This window comes from Cydia splendana, chromosome 19 (assembly GCF_910591565.1).
Source record: "Cydia splendana chromosome 19, ilCydSple1.2, whole genome shotgun sequence".
Lineage (NCBI taxonomy): Eukaryota > Metazoa > Arthropoda > Insecta > Lepidoptera > Tortricidae > Cydia > Cydia splendana.
Genome location: NC_085978.1, coordinates 8,958,165 through 8,976,074, shown reverse-complemented (window position 1 = coordinate 8,976,074; position 17,910 = coordinate 8,958,165). Strand labels below are relative to the sequence as shown.

Genomic DNA, 17,910 nt, shown 5'->3' with positions numbered 1-17,910 from the left:
AAGACACTACCAAAGTGAACTTTGACATTTAGCGCTAGGCTTCGCGCCGCGAACATGATGACTTTTATGTGGGGAAACAGCGCGCCTCCTATCTCCACTACGGACTTGCTCTATATGGCACATTCAGCTTACCCTAAGTGCGTCATCTTAACTAATGTCCACAAATAAGACCCTATAAAAGACCCTTAGGTGCAGGCTCCACGCCGGGAACTTTTGTGGAGAAACAACGCGCCTCCTGTCTTCCTACACCTTGCCCTAACCCTACAAAATAAGGCATATTTTACGGAAGTTAGAAAAGTTGCATATTGCGGCGCAGGCATGAGCAGTTGCGATTCAAGTTTCCTGAGTAACCCAAATAGATTATGTTAAAGTTACGCAGATGGATACGACGAAAATTACTTCGCACAGATCGAGTAGTGAGTTTATAGCTAATATGTAAATAGGGCTGGTTAATCCGGAGTAAACCGAGCTCTGCAAACGATTGACGTGCGTTCGAGCGGACGAGGGCGTGACAAACCAATATCACTTGCGGGTATTATAAATAAATAAAAAAATCTATTATTTCAGACAAAAATTATAATGGACGTGGTTGACAATTAACATAATTTAAACGTGACGTTCGGATGACAATTGCTTCTTATTGATGTAGTGCATAATTATTTTCCTTCGTATTTTCACGGAAACGTGTCTTGTTATTTCAGTCAGTCTCGGTACAAAAAGGTGTGGTTGACTGAAGTAGCATGACAAATACGAACATTTCCGAGAAAATACGAAGGAAAACAATTATGCACAACATCTGTATTAATTATTGTTGCGGCAACGTTATTGCCGCTGCTGTATCTGTCGATTAGTTTGAGAAAATGATGAATGTCATTCATTTTATCAAGGAAATTGATAAATACACTTCTAGCTTTACACACAAAATTTCTGCTCGAGCGTGAAAATAAGAGCGTAGCTTCGTAAAAATGTAGGCAAATGTGTACCTATTTACCTACAGCTTACATTTTATTAAAATTAAACGTTATTACATTTGCGACTTCTACTTTATTGCCACACCGCTCCATTTAGCACGCATAACAATTTCTTGACAAAAAGCATGAAGGGCGGGAACCTTTTACATTTAAAAAAAATTTTACTTATTTAATGAGATTTTATTTTAGGTACACAAATGGGAAATAAGACTTCTCTGGGCTACAATAAAAATGTGATAGGTATTTTTATTAAATGTTGCATTACTCGTAATGTTTTTACTGCAATATTTCACCCTTTTCTATTGCCGCGGAGAAATGAAACAATAACATTGGAGCAAGCTGTTATTTCATAATATACCAATTCCTAAAAACATTTATTACATTGTTTTACGGTTGTGCCAGCAGAAGAAGCAAAGCAGATAAGGTGCTCATAATGATCTGCACAGAACTATATTGTCTATATTATAAAGAATCACACGAAGCCGCCGCCAAAACGACATGCTTAAATTACATTAAACTTAGTATGAGCATTAATGTAACATACATATATCTATGTCTGGTAGGTACTCGTTTTCGTTGCTGAAAATTATGGTATCGTCTTGGGTCGTCCTATTCGTTTTTCGTCAAGTTCTTAAATTAGTCCTATTCTGCTTTCGTCACTCATTCTATATTCGTCACAATCGTCGGTGTCTGTCAATGTAGAATGAGTGACGAAAGCAGAATAGGACTAATTTAAGAACTTGACGAAAAACGAATGGGACGACCCAAGACGATACCAAAATTATTACAAAGCAAATAGAGCGAGTAAAGTTAGGATTTAAAATGTCAGGTCGGCGTCCCCGTGCGAGGTTTAGTAAGATTTAAAAAAAGAGAAAAGTGGTGCTCGACGCGGTCCCAGTACATGTCATCTTGAATTTGAAGTCATTGTCAATAGAGGTGACAGCAGGGTGTCATCTATTGGGCATTAGCATGTCGAGCACTAGTACCACCACCTATATTTCCTACCATCATTTCGATTTTTACAAAAAATTAAATTTGGTCCAAATTTGGATCCTATTAAGGGTTAGGCAACATGTCACATAATCGGCAGTCTCTAATATTGACCTGTCGTCGTTGTTGTAACTAAGGGCCACTTAGCAATTAGTAGCGATGGGCCATCGTCGTAGTTAACTGTAGGCAGGCAGTTTAATTAGTAATTACCGAGCTCTGGTTGCGGAGACTCGATCTTGGCTATAGTGCGTGTCTACGTTTACTACCGTAAAATGGGGTGAGTTGGGTGAAATTTGACTTTCAAACCTCGATTAAATTTTATTTTTACATGTGAAAACTGAATGGTGTATATAATAAGTGGTTCGGACGTTTGTATTTTATTTTGGGTAGTTCCATTTCATAACTTTGACGATAAAGAGGAAACCTACCTCACCCCGTAGTGCCTCGTATTTGGGGTGAGAGGGTTTTTCATACAATGGTGATTTTGGAAGATTGTTGGATCGATTTTTTTTTTATTATGCTTATTACTATAGGGGCTATAGTAATACGCATAATAAAAAAAAAATAAATTGAAATACATTATTTTTGTAGCAGTAGCCTTAAAAACACACCTCACCCCCCTCTCAAACCTTCTCTCCCCATTCATAACCCAACTCTCCCCGCGAAACCTACTGACCCCGATTTACGGTACATAAGTACTATATCTCACTAAAGATTAACCGTGAATATTCTTTATTTAAAAGATGGTAAATACAGTAGTTATTTATAAAATAAAACTACTAAAACTAAACCTAACTAGAAAAAATTACAATATCTAAAACTAACTATGGCCTCTTGGCAAGGTGCCCATCACGCAGGTAGGCATTCCCGCGTTGTATGGCGATGGCAAGGCTTTGCTCGAGAAAGCTGTATATAAAAATTATTAAATAACAAAAATGTATATTTTGGTACGACACAAACGTACGAAGATTAATTTTAATATAATATCAATAAATAATATAAATGAAACTTCAACCGACTGCAACTTCCGCGCTTTCCCAGAATTTATTCTGTTTTAAATAAATATATTATTTATTTCCTATCCGCATTTTGATGTTCAATGGAAATAATACCTGTGATATTTTATTCCGAGCATAGGTTTCTGTAATGCCTGTGCGACTTTTTATGTGATTGGGTTGATATGGTTGATAGAGTTAGATCAAGAAAAGTCTGTAACGATTTCGATAGCAATAGCACACGCAGTGCAAGTGTTATTTATACGTCATAATTTCATAGAAGTGTGACGTTTAAAATAACACTTGCACTGCGCGTGCTATCAAAATTGTTGCAGACTTGTCTTGGTCTAACCTATCTATATGTTTCTTTGAAAAACTGTTAATTTTATTACAGTACGTCGTGAAAAGCGTTTAAAAACATAAACAGGGTTTGCTACAATGTTGCTACGGGCTACGGAGTGTTACGAAGCGTAGCACAGCAAGGCTAGCATGTGTTGCCACGACTCGCAAACATAACAATATTATAATATTATGTAGTCAAGTAACCCTTGGCATGAATATAATAATATAATAACTATAGCAAGCAATATATTACTAGTATGGCGTAGGTTAAGCTCAAAACGTTCATATTAATCGACCACAAACAACGACAAGGGTCAAAGTCAAAATATATAATAATCCCGTACAAAAAATCAAAATATCAAATGTCTAGAGTTAAACCAACAAAAGTCTGCAACTATTTTGATGGCACACTCAGTGCAACTGTTATTTTAAACGTCAAACTTCTATGAAATTATGACGTATAAATAAACACTTGCACTGCGTGGGCTACCAAAATCGTTGCAGAGTTCACTTGGTCTAAATCTAATAATACCAACTCATACTTATTCTAAAGCAGGCCACTGACGAGCCTTCCAAATGGATGCCGTTACAATGGATTTATCCAAATGGACGGCATCCTAATATTAAACATTGTACGTTTTTGACATTCACGGACCGATTTTGGATTGCAGCCACGCTATTTGGACTATTGGAAGGCTCGTCAGTGGCCACCTTAAAAATAACATTAATATTCAGACACAACCTCTTTAGTATTCAATAGATAGCAAATATTATCTGTTCAAAGAAACGATGAATCGATCGTGCGAATATGACGGAATATTTTCACGACAGGTTACGATTGAGTGCTCCCATGATATTGTTTGTTATATGTTCATTATTTACATACACTGTTTTCCTACGCCATTACTAAAATGTTTGGAAATTGGGAGACACCCCTATTTTTTAGGGTTACGTAAAACCATCGGTTGCCAACGGAATGTTTCAAGTAAGTATATGTTTTTTTTATTATTAATTATTATCAAATGTTTATTTATCAAGTACGTAAGTAAGTAAACACATGGTAATGTGGGGTACCAAATGTTAGGCTTTGTGAGTAGATTACAAATATACAGGGTGACCTTAGCCATTGGACAAACCCTGAAATCCCACGTAGGGTTACTTCTAAGATATGCTCTAACGGTATTTTTTTTTAAATTAGAACAAAAGATAAAAAAATAAATTATCAAACAAAAGTTATTTCCAATAATCGACAACAAAAAGAAACATACTGTATTAATAATTGGCAGTGCTTTTGACAATTTGTTTGAAAATGTGCGGCAATGATGACATTTGTCAAAAGTCAGAATCTTATTAATGTCATAAATAAAAAAGATAATCAAAACGGTCGAAGAAGGTTTCATACTATTTATTACCTCAGGAGCTACTAACACATACAGGTTGCTCCAAACTAAAAAAATCGTAATTTGTTAATTTCTTCGTAACCGCTACACCGATTGTTATGATACTTTGTATACTGGTTCTAAATACCCTAATGCATATGTACATTTCGGCTTTGTCCAATGGCTAGGGACACCCTGTAGCATAGTCTAACATTTTCACTGTTCACAGCCTGTGGTGTGGAAACTGTGGAGTGTGGATTATGTGCACAAAACGCGAGAGTTTAAAGTATTATTATAACGTTACTAATAATGTCGCGATAATACTTAATACCTAGGTACAGACCTTTCGTGTGCGGCTCCGACTCACACTTGGCTGATATTTTGAAGGCACTTCTCCTGAAAAGGGGAGCGCTCTCAGACAGCTTTACAAAGGTTGAGTGTTGATTGTAATACTTTCTATGAGTGCGGATATCTTAAAATATTCTTTGAGGTACCTACTAAGACCGTGTAATGTGGGTATCATAATTTTATTACATTGTAATTGTTGTACTTTTATACTATACGTTCTTATTTGTGTCTGGACTTACCTTTGCAAATTTGCGAGTACATATTGGGAAGGTGCGAAGTCGGTGGAGGGGGAAGTGGCGCTGATCGTCACAAACACAGGTAATCTTATGGAATGTCCGACATTAGTACTAGCGGCAGCCGCTTGAACTAATTTTACTCCATAAGATTTAACGTAGAAAGTCCGACAAAATGAGGGCAGCACGAGTCGTGCACATAGCGAATAGAGGTACTTTTATGTTAACCTAAGGTTTGCAGAGCTAAGTATATCATCAGTCATCACTATAACTTTCAAAGTTCCCTTCCAAGGTTGAACATAACACCTATGATGTTTAGCAAATTCTATTCTATATTCTATTCTATATTTTATATACAGTCAACAACCATATTGGACTACCTTATTACTTATGTTACTTGTAACTTTTTTTCTCTTTGTTCGATTTGTTGCTGTAAGTTTTGTTTGCGACAGTAAATGACGTTTTTTTTTCAAATATTGTGTCAAAAAACTTCACCTTACAAAACTAACACAACTGATCAAACATTTTTGCGGCAACTTTTTGTTTTCTTATAATTATATCTACTACATATTAAAAGAGAATTAAACTCGCAGATATCTCTAATATTTTTCGACTATTTAATTTGAAATCTGCTAAGCATAAAAACAAGTATTTCCTTAATTGCGGATCATTTAAATTTTAATGGCTTGCTAATTCTTCTTCGTATAATTAAGAGCCCTTGTTATCATCAAACGTAAGTATTTGATATTAACATCAAATCAATTTTTGTTTGTGTACAGAGGCCACTGTACAAACCAACAAGTAGTACATCTTACCTAACTTATATAAGTGTAGGTATCTAAATATTAATAGGTACTATAATTACTTCAAAAATAGGTAAGCTGTTTATTTAATAACTCACAATTGGGGCATTTCATAAAATTGTCTTCCGCTGTCCCGTACTTATTATACGCAAATTTTTTGAATATTTGCAGATCTAGGAGTTTCTTTTTGGTTAACCTTTTGAACGCCACAGACGGCAATTGACGTCAACGCAAAATCGTGATAACGACGCCAAAGACGGCATTTTACGTCGATAGTTTTTTGATGAAAATCTACTGAAAAACACCCCACTTTTAGGTTGACATTATTTATTCACAAAACAAAATTTAACTCCCGTGGCGTCAGTGGCACGGCAAATGGATTCGCCGTTTGGCGTTCAAATGGTTAAAAATATGCCCAGAAAAATAATCATCGGCTTTCAATGCCGAAAAAAGGTTTAATACCGAAATTAGGGTCAATTTTTGAAGAGGACACCCTCTTTCGACATTTGTATGGCAATTTTTATTTTTGAAAAATCTGATTTATAATCATCGTTTTAGGAAGGGTTCTTAACAACAAAAAATATACTGTACGAGGCACCTCTGTACTTTTTATAGTTAGCTATGGACGTTTAAAGATCGACATTTGTATGGCAATTTAGCCTTTTGTAAGGCGCTTTTGACATGTATAGGGCATTTTTTCGACATTGTATAGCAGTATCAACATGTATATGCCACTATTTATTATTTTTGCTGCATTTATAAGACCCTGACGACATTTGTATGGCACCTTCTCGACATCTGTATGACACTATGTCGACATTTGTATGCCACAATCGACATTTTTACGGTCAAAATAGCCGTATAAATATCGCCATATAAATGTCGCGACATGTCGCCAATAATATTTTTTAGCGATATTTCCTACACAATACAACTGATTCACTTATTTATTTTACTTTATATTTTAACACTATATTTGCAATTATTATTATAAAATAAACATTATTATATCAACTATGTACCAACGTATTAAGCGTCCATACAAATGTCATTGTAGCCGTACCAAAAGATATGGAAAGAGATTCTTACCTGTTTTTAATTAAATTAAACTGTTTCCGCGTCCACTTTCGATGTCAATCGATGCCCAACTAACCGAACTATTGCGTTGTAAATTTAATCTAACCGTTATTCAATAGACAAAGAAGATTATACCCCCCCGTATATTGAAGTCATAATAAAACAGGTGCCGCGCGGGACAGCAATAAAAAGGCTTCCCTTGTTTTATTAAATAACGCATTAATTTATCAATATGATTAAAAAATCAATTCTCTAGAAAATGCTCTTTATAAAAATACAAAGTTGTTTATAATACGTTGCCTACATCCAAAGTTATGATTTTTTTTATTGCGCTATGCCGCCACTGGGACACGCGAAAAAGCGGCAAATTTCGCCGTTTTTGGAACTTCAAATGCGATTTTGTCAGAAACAAATAATATTGTAGGTACATTTGTGCATGATTTTTAAAGCTTAAAATACATTGAATGAAAATATATAGGTACATACCCAGTCTTTTAGTCCTATGGACTTCGAGTTTTAGCCGTGGGACAGCAAAAAATGCCTATTTGAAAATTGACCATGCGTGGAATGCTTCTATCGTTTTACAGTTGATTTATTTATTTTGGAATTTACACAAAATATGATAGGTAAATAAACTTTGAGCTGTTTAGGTATTTCAAACTCACGGGATTCATTATTTTACAGATCACCAATCCGATCAAGAGAGCAATACATATGCAATCTCTGCGCAGAGACACGTGAGATGTGGAAAAAGTCCGGAGCATGGTTCTTCAAGTCTCTTCCAAAGTACATACTCCCGGAGAGGCGACAAACGGGCCAGTACGCTGACAGTAAACTTGCCAGGTCACTTCAACAGGTAAGAATGAAGGTAAGGAAACTAAAAAAAACTGGTATGGCTAGATGTTAAAGATGTAATTCTTCAAGTGTCTCTCTAACCACATACTTACTCCAGAAGAGGCAACAGACTGTTCATTAAACTTGCCAGGTCACTTCAACAGGTAAGAATGAAGGTAAGAAAACTAAAAAAATCTGGTATGGCTAGAAGTTAAAGATGTAATTCTTCAAGTCTCTTTCTAACCACATACTCCCGAAGAGGCGACAGACGGTCCAGTAAACTTGCCAGGTTACTTCAACAGGTAACGATGAAGGTAAGAAACTAATCAGGTGTGGTAGATGTAATGAATGTGGTTATTTAAGTCGTTTCTACTATCTATATTGTCGGAGAGGAGGTAGATGGGCCAGCCGGGCTAGCATAGGAGTGGCGCGACAGTATCTCGCCCGTGCGATAGACCTGTCTCTATTTAATGAATACAGTTAGCAAACTGCCTTTCAGTCTATCTCGCGGGCGAGATACTGTCACGCCCTTCCTGTGCTTTCCGGTGCATGCGACACTAAACTCAAAATACACCAATCCTCAAATACTACCAAAATTAAAAAAAACTATTCCCATAACGAATGAAACGCAAATGAACTTAATGCCAAAATGACCCGTTCTCGATTTGCACTTTCCCCAATATGGGCCAATTCCAAATGGACTGAAGCTCATAAAAACCGATACACAAAAGGCTCTTTTCCCAAAATACCCTAAATTTTAATCGCAGAACACCCGATTTCCATAATGATTGATTCACAAAACGGCCTTTTCCCAAAATACACTAAATTCTTGATTGTCATGTTTTAATAGAATAAAACCTCGTGTAAACTGCCACTACAGATGCTGTCTTAACATTGGCCACTTTCGATTTTTCGCCCCCGAAAACCCCCATATAGCAAATTTCATCGAATTCGTCAGAGCCGTTTCCAAGATCCCCGAAATATATAAATAAATAAATATTAAGGACATTTTTTACACAAATTGACTAAGCCCCACGGTAAGCTCAAGAAAGCTTGTGTTGTGGGTACTCAGACAACGATATATATAATATATAAATACATAGAAAACAACCATGACTCAGGAACAAATATCTGTATCATCATACAAATAAATGCCCTTACCAGGATTCGAACCCGGGAGCATCGGCTTCATAGGCAGGGTCACTACCCACTAGGCCAGACCGGTCGTCAACGTCAAATATATATATATAAATAAATAAATAAATATACAAGAATTGCTCGTCTAAAGGTATAAGATACATATTTTGTACGGAATCCTAAAAAGCAACGTACCGTGTATACCATGAATCTAGTATTAAACTGGATTGGGCATGAGTGGTGGGGATAACTGACAGAACGGGATAGTCTTACGTATCTTTCAGTAGGAGTAGCAGAGAAAGCGCTATTATTGTTTGTCCTTATCACAGTCTCACATATGTTTTGTTCCCCACCATTTTTTTAGTAGGTATGGATAATGGTGGGCAACAAATAAATTCGATCAATCACAGTGTCGCATTTGCGTATGTTTTGTCCCTCACGGAGGCACGCGTATACCACTTCTATACGATCCTACCTTCTATGGTGTATACAGTATGACAATCGAGGATTTGGTGTATTTTGGGAACAGGCTGTTTTGTGAATCAATCATTATGGAAATTAGGTGTTCTGATACTTTCCCGCATTTCAAATTTAGGGTATTTTGGGAAAAGAGCCTTCTGTGTATCGGTTTTTATGAGCTTCAGTCCATTTGGAATTGGCCCATATTGGGGAAAGTGCAAATCGAGAACCGGTCATTTTGGCATCAAGTTCATTTGGCTTTCATCCGTTATGAGAATAGTTTTTTTCAATATTGGTAGTATTTGATAATTACTGTATTTTGAGTTTAGTGTCGCATGCACCGGAAAGAACTAAACAGGTGTAGTCGAAGTAAAAAGTTGCGAAGAAGAATGTACATAAATAGCAATGGATAAAACCACGCGCTAAAAGTCTCTCCTGCCCTTATTGTTTTACATAGGTATGTTTTTATAAGGCCATTTGAGAATTTACCTTTGACTCTTAGTCTTATCGGCTAATGACTACTGACATCTATTTACGCTAAATGTACAGTCACTCTCCGTGAATGTTAAGCCATTTAGGGTCTAGGTAAGTTGGACATTCCATAGCGTAAGTATGGAATAACCAATTTAGCTAGGACCATAAATGGCGTAACAATCGCGGAGCGTGATGGTACATAATTTCTGACAAGCGACAGATACGACAGTATTCGACTAAGCTTCGATAGCTCTGTTGTTTAGAGCGACAAAGCCAGTCGGCGTCCCAGAAGGTCGCGAGCTCTAATCCGGCTCTGTACATTGTTAGCAGATCGTTAGCAAAGATATGGCTTTGCTGTATTACAAGCATTTACCTATGTTTAAGTTAACTAGGGCCTTCAAGTTCTTCTCTCACCCTCAGTTGTTATTTTAGAATTGTTATAGTTTGTAAGTTTTAACAAAAAAAAATGTAGAGCAATTCGATAAAAAAAATGCGCAATTTTAGAAGCTATTTTGATATTTTTAGCTTAAGGTTTAAGACCTGTGTTCCTGTTTTTTTCTATCGAGCGAAAGTGAAGAAATCAGGTTTCGAATCGATGAAGTTACTAGAGAAAGGCTGAGGCTCAAGATTGCTATTTTTTTGGTGACAATTGTATTGTAAATTGTAAACTAAAAAAAATGGCCAAGAGCATGTCGGGCCATGCTCATTATAGGGTTGCGTAGTTACAATTCTGACAAAATAGGCCAAACGGGGGCTATTAATAAGTATCATGTCCATTATAAATACAAGCAGCGCTTTGTAAAAAATCTTCTCTTCTTAAAAGAAGTTTTTAAAGATTTTTTGCAATAATTCAAAAACGACTAGACCGATCATGTTCGCTATAGTTTTCGTTGAAAGTATTTATTACGCTTTTATTTAACGACTTTTTTCATATTTTTTGGACCCGTGGTTCAAAAGTTAGAGGGGCACATATTACACATAAAGTTCGAATTCGAATGCCGCTCTTGGCGGGAACTATTAGGTTGCACTCACAGTCCACATTGATGTGTCAACAAGATTTGGGTCATGGTCGCGAGTTCAAACATGTTCCCTGAAGTAAGTAGGTCAAGTAGATAATTAATACCTACATAAATGTAATGAATAATGAATTAATTACACATCAACAGTACAAGGTGATAAGATATTTCTAAATAACTGCCCGATTCGGACTTTAAGATACTTCAACTAATAGATCTAGAAACGATATGGATTTGATGTGTCAATGTTAAAAGTGACGTTTTTGTTTGAAGAAACGTCACATTTGATACTGACATATCTAATCCATATCGTTTCTAGATCTATTAACTGACGTATCTTAAAGTTCGAATCGGGCCATAAGTTTTAAAACTACACATTTTTTTTTAATGTCTCAGTGGAGCAGCATTTCAAGCAGTGGTGGCCGAGTGGATATGACGTCTGACTTTCAATCCGGAGGTCGCGGGTTCAAAACCTGGCTCGTACCAATGAGTTTTTTCAAACTTATGTACGAAAATATCATTTGATATTTACCACTAGCTTTTCGGTGAAGGAAAACATCGTGACGAAACCTGCATACATCTGCGAAGAAATTCAAACGTGTAGGTATGTGAAGTCCCCAATCCGCATATAGGCTGAGATGATGATGATGCCATTTTTTTTTTTTCATTTCTCATGCTCTGAATGTGAGTCGTTGTTGTTCTAAGAGTGTGCAGGAAATTATACTTTTCTGTTCTAAAGCACTGTAGGTACTTATTAAGTAGGGTTTTTTCTATTTTTACGATAAGCAATTAAAAATTGGTTTTAAATGGATTTCTTGTACGATTTCCATTCTAATGATTAACTCCCCATTCCATAAATAAAGATTTTTTTACCTAAATTGTAAATTGAAAGTATGTACCCTCAAGAAATACTACTGAAGTATATACTTAGCCGTCTTTTTTTTAATGCATAATGTATTTTACTTTCAGATTCCCGTCCTTTAATGTTATATCTATCGAATCCAACAAACTGTATTTTTTTACAGGTGTCATGTTACTTTGACGGATGGCGGATAGAGTCTCGGTCATGTTTCCATCAAACATAAATGGATTGATCGCATCCATCTAGGAAAACGCTACCTATCATGTAAAGCCTTTTCAGTGCAGGGTTGTCTCGAATTTAACCCTTTGTGCACGAAGCCAAAGCTAATGCAAGCCAATATGGCCGTAGTTTGTGTACTTATCACTTTTACTAGTTTTTGACATATCTTGCAATTTTCAAAGGACGGACTTGAGATCTTATTTTTATATAGCGGTAACAGAAAAACTGTGGATGTAAGATAAAATTAAAACTCTTAGCAACTTGCAGCCAAGTAAAGAACTTAAAGATCGAAGCAAGTAAACCATGCCACTAAAACAACATTTTGAAATGCAAAAGTGTGTGCTTAAGACACGAACCTTGAACTTTTATAGGTATACAAAACTTCGCTTCGCTCTTATTTCTTTTGTATTACATTTCTAACAAAAACTAGTACCAGGCAGATATAATTATGTTGCTTCATGTCAAATTCCATGTCATTTTAGAATGTCGTTTCTATGACGGTTGATCACTGATCACGTGGTGCTATCCATAGAAAACGAAGCGGCAGAAGCTCCGGCCTGGCCCCGGCCCGGTCTAGCGTGAGCCATCCGTAACTCTTAAAAACAACACATGACGAAGTATACACATGGCTAGCATAATCATACTCCTCTATCATAACAGATGATGTCAAGGTGGCGAAACTGCACGTCACAACCAAACTGCCAAATTAAAGGAGGACAACTTAACACCGAAATAGCGATATGGTATAAGGCAATATATTAATTATCACTTAAATTGAATTCTGTATTTTAATTAAATATTGTAGCCACTAGCCACGTGCCTACTCTATTTCAAGTCGAATTGGGTCCCAGGTCATACGGTGTTATATGTACTTTCATACTAAGCTTTGTGTAGGCTTAAGTGCGATTTCTTGCTTTTCTTTGCACCCCACGACTTTCACAACCTGTCTTGGTGTTTCTGTAGACGAATTATACGACTAGGTAAGTAATGTAAGTACATATATTGTGCAAATGTTTTTGACGAAAATTCAGTTAACGATAAACGGGCCAGGAGTTGACGTGACCCTTTTTCTTTTTTTGTATGATACAAAAAAGATAAAATTATTGTATAGTTTTTGTGAATCTAAATCTTTTACTAATAATGTTCAAACTGGTTCCCCGCATTCGAATAAAAAAGGTGAATATATCAATGCATTTGTGTAAAATGTAAAAATTATACTTTCACTAGCCTGGTATAAATACATATATTAAGTGAGCGTCTTAACTCTATGAAAGTTATTTATTAAATTATTAAAGTTACCGATGACTGAACTCATTTTGTTAAAATTTAAAGCTAAACACACTATAAATTAGATGTCACTCCACTACTAAATCATTTAGTGGAGTTCGACGAACCTAGGTACTATTGTTCAAGCTGCAACTGCTGCAAGCTAGTTGCATAAATGCGTAGCTACTTAGTAGCCTAGACTGGGCTCGGGGTCCCTAGCTCAGGGAGGGATTTTAGATATGATGTTAGATAAAGGCGGATTTTTTAAAATAATAAGTTAAAAACTAGCAAGGGCGGCAAAATTTTCGGCCAGCCCGGGAGCAAAAACCAAATCTACACCACTGCTAGTTGCTTTGTTACAAGCTGAGCGCATAAGGCGCATAGAAGGTAGGATGCTATAGAAGTGCTATACTATACGCGTGCCTCCGTGAGGGACAAAACATACGCAATGCGACACTATGATTGGTCGAATTTATTTGTTGCGCACCATAACCTATTAAATTTACGGTGGGGAATAAAAATAATGTGAGACTGTGACAAGGACAAACAATAATAGATCTTTCGCTGCTACTCCTACTGAAAGATACATTTTAAGACTATCCTGTTCGGCCATTTCCTCCCACCCCTCATGCCTGATCCAGTTATATACTAGATTCATGCTAACGCGTAACTATGCGACACGACGCAGCCCACATTTTTGCATACAAATCTATAGCCACTATAGGTCAAGAGCCAGTAAATGGATTTTTTTATGCTTATTGTCATCGCTTCACGTTTTCGTCATGCGCCCGACACCATTAGTCGGCCAGTTAAGTCTAATCATTTAAACCAAAAGTAAAAATACATATTTAATTGTGTACCTACTCACACGTAGGGGTCACTCATATCTGTAGCTTACTTACAGAAGTGAGTGACCCCCTTGTATAGAAACTTGTTTGCAGGGGGGTCAGTTATCTCTGCAGCTTACTCTAGGTACCTACCTATAGTTAGAATTTATTGAGGGTGGGAAGAGATCACAAAATGTATCATTTGAAGATATTAAAAAGCTCTATGGTATTAAGAAATAACGGTACCTATGTAAATATCCCATCCCATTCTGCCTCGACAGATATGTATATAACAGGTTCTAATTAACTAATTAATTACTAGTATAAAACAGTCCCTATTACAGCTTAAATTTCCCTTACCTACACTACCCATATCAGTTGGTATTGAATTACCATTTCAGAGAGTAAGTAACTCAAGTTGCCGGCGTAAATCTCAAATTAATTATTAATTGGAAAGCCAAAAAAAAAATTAGTATGTACCTAATTTCTACTAAGTACATATTAGAAACCTACTTAGAACTAAATTGACTCGCACCGCACGCCTGAACGCTTTAAGTCTATTACCTACTTATAAGTTATTACCTTCTAGTGGGTCTACTATTATTAGCCTTTTGTGTCCAGAATTGGGAGCTTATAGACCTCTAATTACGGTATTTTTACAACAATAGGTTATCATGTTACGTCACAATATGCGTAGCGTACTAGAAAAATGTCGGCTTTTCTCCCACAGCTCCGTTTTAAACAATACTTACTCGTACTGCAGATGAAAAGCGAGTTGTCTGTTTGTATTATTTGAACAATGTTTTATGTAATATTTTTATTTTATTAAAAAAAAAATACTATTGATGATGCATGCAGTTTATAGCTTACCTAGCTGATCATTCGTGAATAGTGTTATAGTCTGTCCGTTTTGCTGAGATCAAGTACGCCATAGTATAAATGTATGGCGAACTTGATCTTAGAAATCGGCCAGGCTACACCGTTATGTTGACTGTGGGCTGTGTTCGCGACAGTGGTGCCGGCATGGAGGCTATAGGACTCATTAACCAAATAAAATTCATTTCATTGAAAAAGACAGTAAAAAGACAAATAAATAACTTATGAACAAAATATATCTATGAATAGTACTAAATTAAAACTAACAACCCTAAATATATCTAAAATAAAACAAGGAATATAAAAAAACTAAATGCTCGTTGGGTGGGTGACATTCGGAAAATCGCGGGGCACTTTTGGATGAGACTAGCCCAGGACCGGGATAAGTGGCGTACGCGAAGAGAGGCCTATGCTCAGCAGTGGCCGACTGAAGGCTAGAATGATGATGATGATGATGATATAAAAACTACTGAAAGAGGCCTCCCCGCGCTACCTCCGGCGCAAAGGTGTCCATCACACTCGCTGCGTTACCGCGTTGAATTGCGAACCAATTTAATTAACATTTATGGACACTTGACAGCTAAAAGTAGAAAAAGTCACTTCGTATAAAAATCGCTTTTGTTTCCTCTACCAATTCACATCTAGAATGCATCTAGACCATTAAATACTCCCCTCTGTACACAGGTTTCTATTATAATATATCACTTGCCACTAAATTGACAATGTATTGTATTTGTGCCCGATTTGCAGCAATTTACTGCAATCTCGGCCTTGTTAGGAGACATTTCGTACGCCCACGCTTCCCAAAGGACCGGGACACCATTGTTCCGACAACGGTAAAGACTTACAACTCATAAAACATTGGATGATACTTATATATACACCTCTTCCTAACTCTTTTTATTAAAAAGAGACATCCGCTTGCAACACAAGATATAAATTGTTCCACAACAGGCCTTATATCCTGTCCGGAAATTATGCAATGCACCAGCGAATCAAAACAGAAGAGTAGGCAACCCCCAAGCCTTCTTGCTTCTTAACTTACATTCGCACAGGTTCCGATTCGCAACCAAAAAATAGTAAACGATATTGAATTAGTTTGTTCCGGAATATCATTAGGTAATTAAAAATGCAACATTAGAACAATGTTGCTAAAAGTCATTCGGGGCGCCCACCCTATATTTTATTTTTTATCACGTCAAATGTCATTACATGTTTACATATTTAAAAAAAAACGCAGATATACACATCTTATATGGTATCAGCAACAGAATGTAAATTATTAGTAGATACATTAATTATCTATATAAAGTACCTAAGACCCTGAAAAGTTAAATAAAGTAGCTTACATTTAATTTGTATCATTAATTGTGTTATAGTAAATTAATGCTGAATTCTTATATAAATGATTATTATTTTAGAATATATAGTTTATTTACATACAAGTGGTACTACTAAACGAAATTAATAACTAGCTTAAATCTAAAATAGGCCCCTGAGGCATTGTACCAAGGATGCTGGCGGCATTTCCTCGCTGTATCGCAATGCTGATACGTTGTGCGAGGTAGCCGCCAGCTCTTCGGTCACCAGTTAGGTCAACCAGACGCTTCGCGATTTCTGCGAACAACTTATGCGCGCTGGGACCCCATGGACCTAGTTTTAACTCCAAATGGTACAAAATGGTACTCTCTACCGAGGCTCTTATATTTGTTACGTTTTAGAATTTCGGCGCTTTCCGCCGCCCCGCCCGGTTTTTAACCGACTTCCAAATCCCAAAGGAGGAGGTTATCAATTCGATTGTATGTTTTTAATTTTTTTATTTTTATTGTTTTTATTTTTTATGTTTTACATTAGTCCGTTCGAGGTGGGACGGTGCCAGTGTGTCTACGCAGGTAGCACCCCACACTAACATCCGTCCCAAGTTCCAAGGAACTAAGGACACCCCACCGCCTTTATTATATATTTGTATCATTAGGTACTATGAAGTAAAATAGAACCATGTATAATAGTCTGTTACAGGACCAAAATATGTAAGTACCTACGTAAATAAATAATCTTAATTACACTTTGGAGCCACAGAAGAACGTGTAATTTAATTACACGTTCAAAAGTATTTATGCAAATCAGTTTCAGAATTCATTTAAATACAGAAAGATAAAATAACAGCACCTTAAGCGGATTCAGCGTCGAGAAATCGTTGTCGCTAGCCGTATTTATATTTCATATTACTTACAAATAAATTTTAGTAATCAAGGGAAAGTAATTTAATTACTTAAATGTTGATGGAATTTTTAAAAGCTGTGAATAGCAAGGAGATGAGATAAGAACTGTTGAAAGCTTTTATTAATTAACATTTTCGTTCCAAATAAACTTTTGATAACCGACCACTTCTGCATTTGATTTAACCTATCAAAGATGGCTTAAACAACGCACGAGCCGTCACATATTATCTGCAGTTAAATAATGACTAATTATATGGAAATTTTCATTAATCCAGGTGTATTTGAAACAGGTTAGGTATTTCAAACAGTTGAAAGTAAAGATAACTTACTTAACTTAGCACCTTTGTTTTACTGTTTATAAAACATTGCAGTTACACATATTTAATTACACAAACGGGTCTACCGCGATATAATTTCATTGTTTTTACCTTTAATTCCGACGTTTCAGCTGAGTTGCACCAGCTGTGGTCACGGAAAAAACAATGAAAAAACAATGAAATTATATCGCGGTAGACCCGTTTGTGTAATTAAATATGTGTACAAAACGCGAGAGTTTAAAGTGAAACATTGCAGTTACTCA

The 17,910-nt window shown here is 36.3% G+C and overlaps 2 protein-coding genes across 3 annotated transcripts in view; one reads left to right on the top strand and one right to left on the bottom strand.

Annotated features, from left to right (window-relative positions):
* Positions 1-17,910, top strand: part of LOC134800182 (rabphilin-3A) — a 73,053-nt gene that overhangs the window by 36,597 nt on the left and 18,546 nt on the right. Inside the window, exon 4 of one of the 2 annotated variants that reach the window (XM_063772668.1) lies at positions 7,823-8,006. In XM_063772668.1, the coding sequence (XP_063628738.1) occupies positions 7,823-8,006 (184 nt within the window). The remainder of the gene's footprint in view (positions 1-7,822; positions 8,007-17,910) is intronic. The other variant, XM_063772669.1, reaches the window with a different exon arrangement.
* LOC134800253 (iron-sulfur cluster co-chaperone protein HscB) overlaps positions 8,185-17,910 on the bottom strand; it is a 125,858-nt gene continuing 116,132 nt past the window's right edge. Inside the window, exon 4 of the mRNA XM_063772760.1 lies at positions 8,185-8,197. The gene's annotated coding sequence lies outside the window, so the exon portion shown is untranslated. The remainder of the gene's footprint in view (positions 8,198-17,910) is intronic.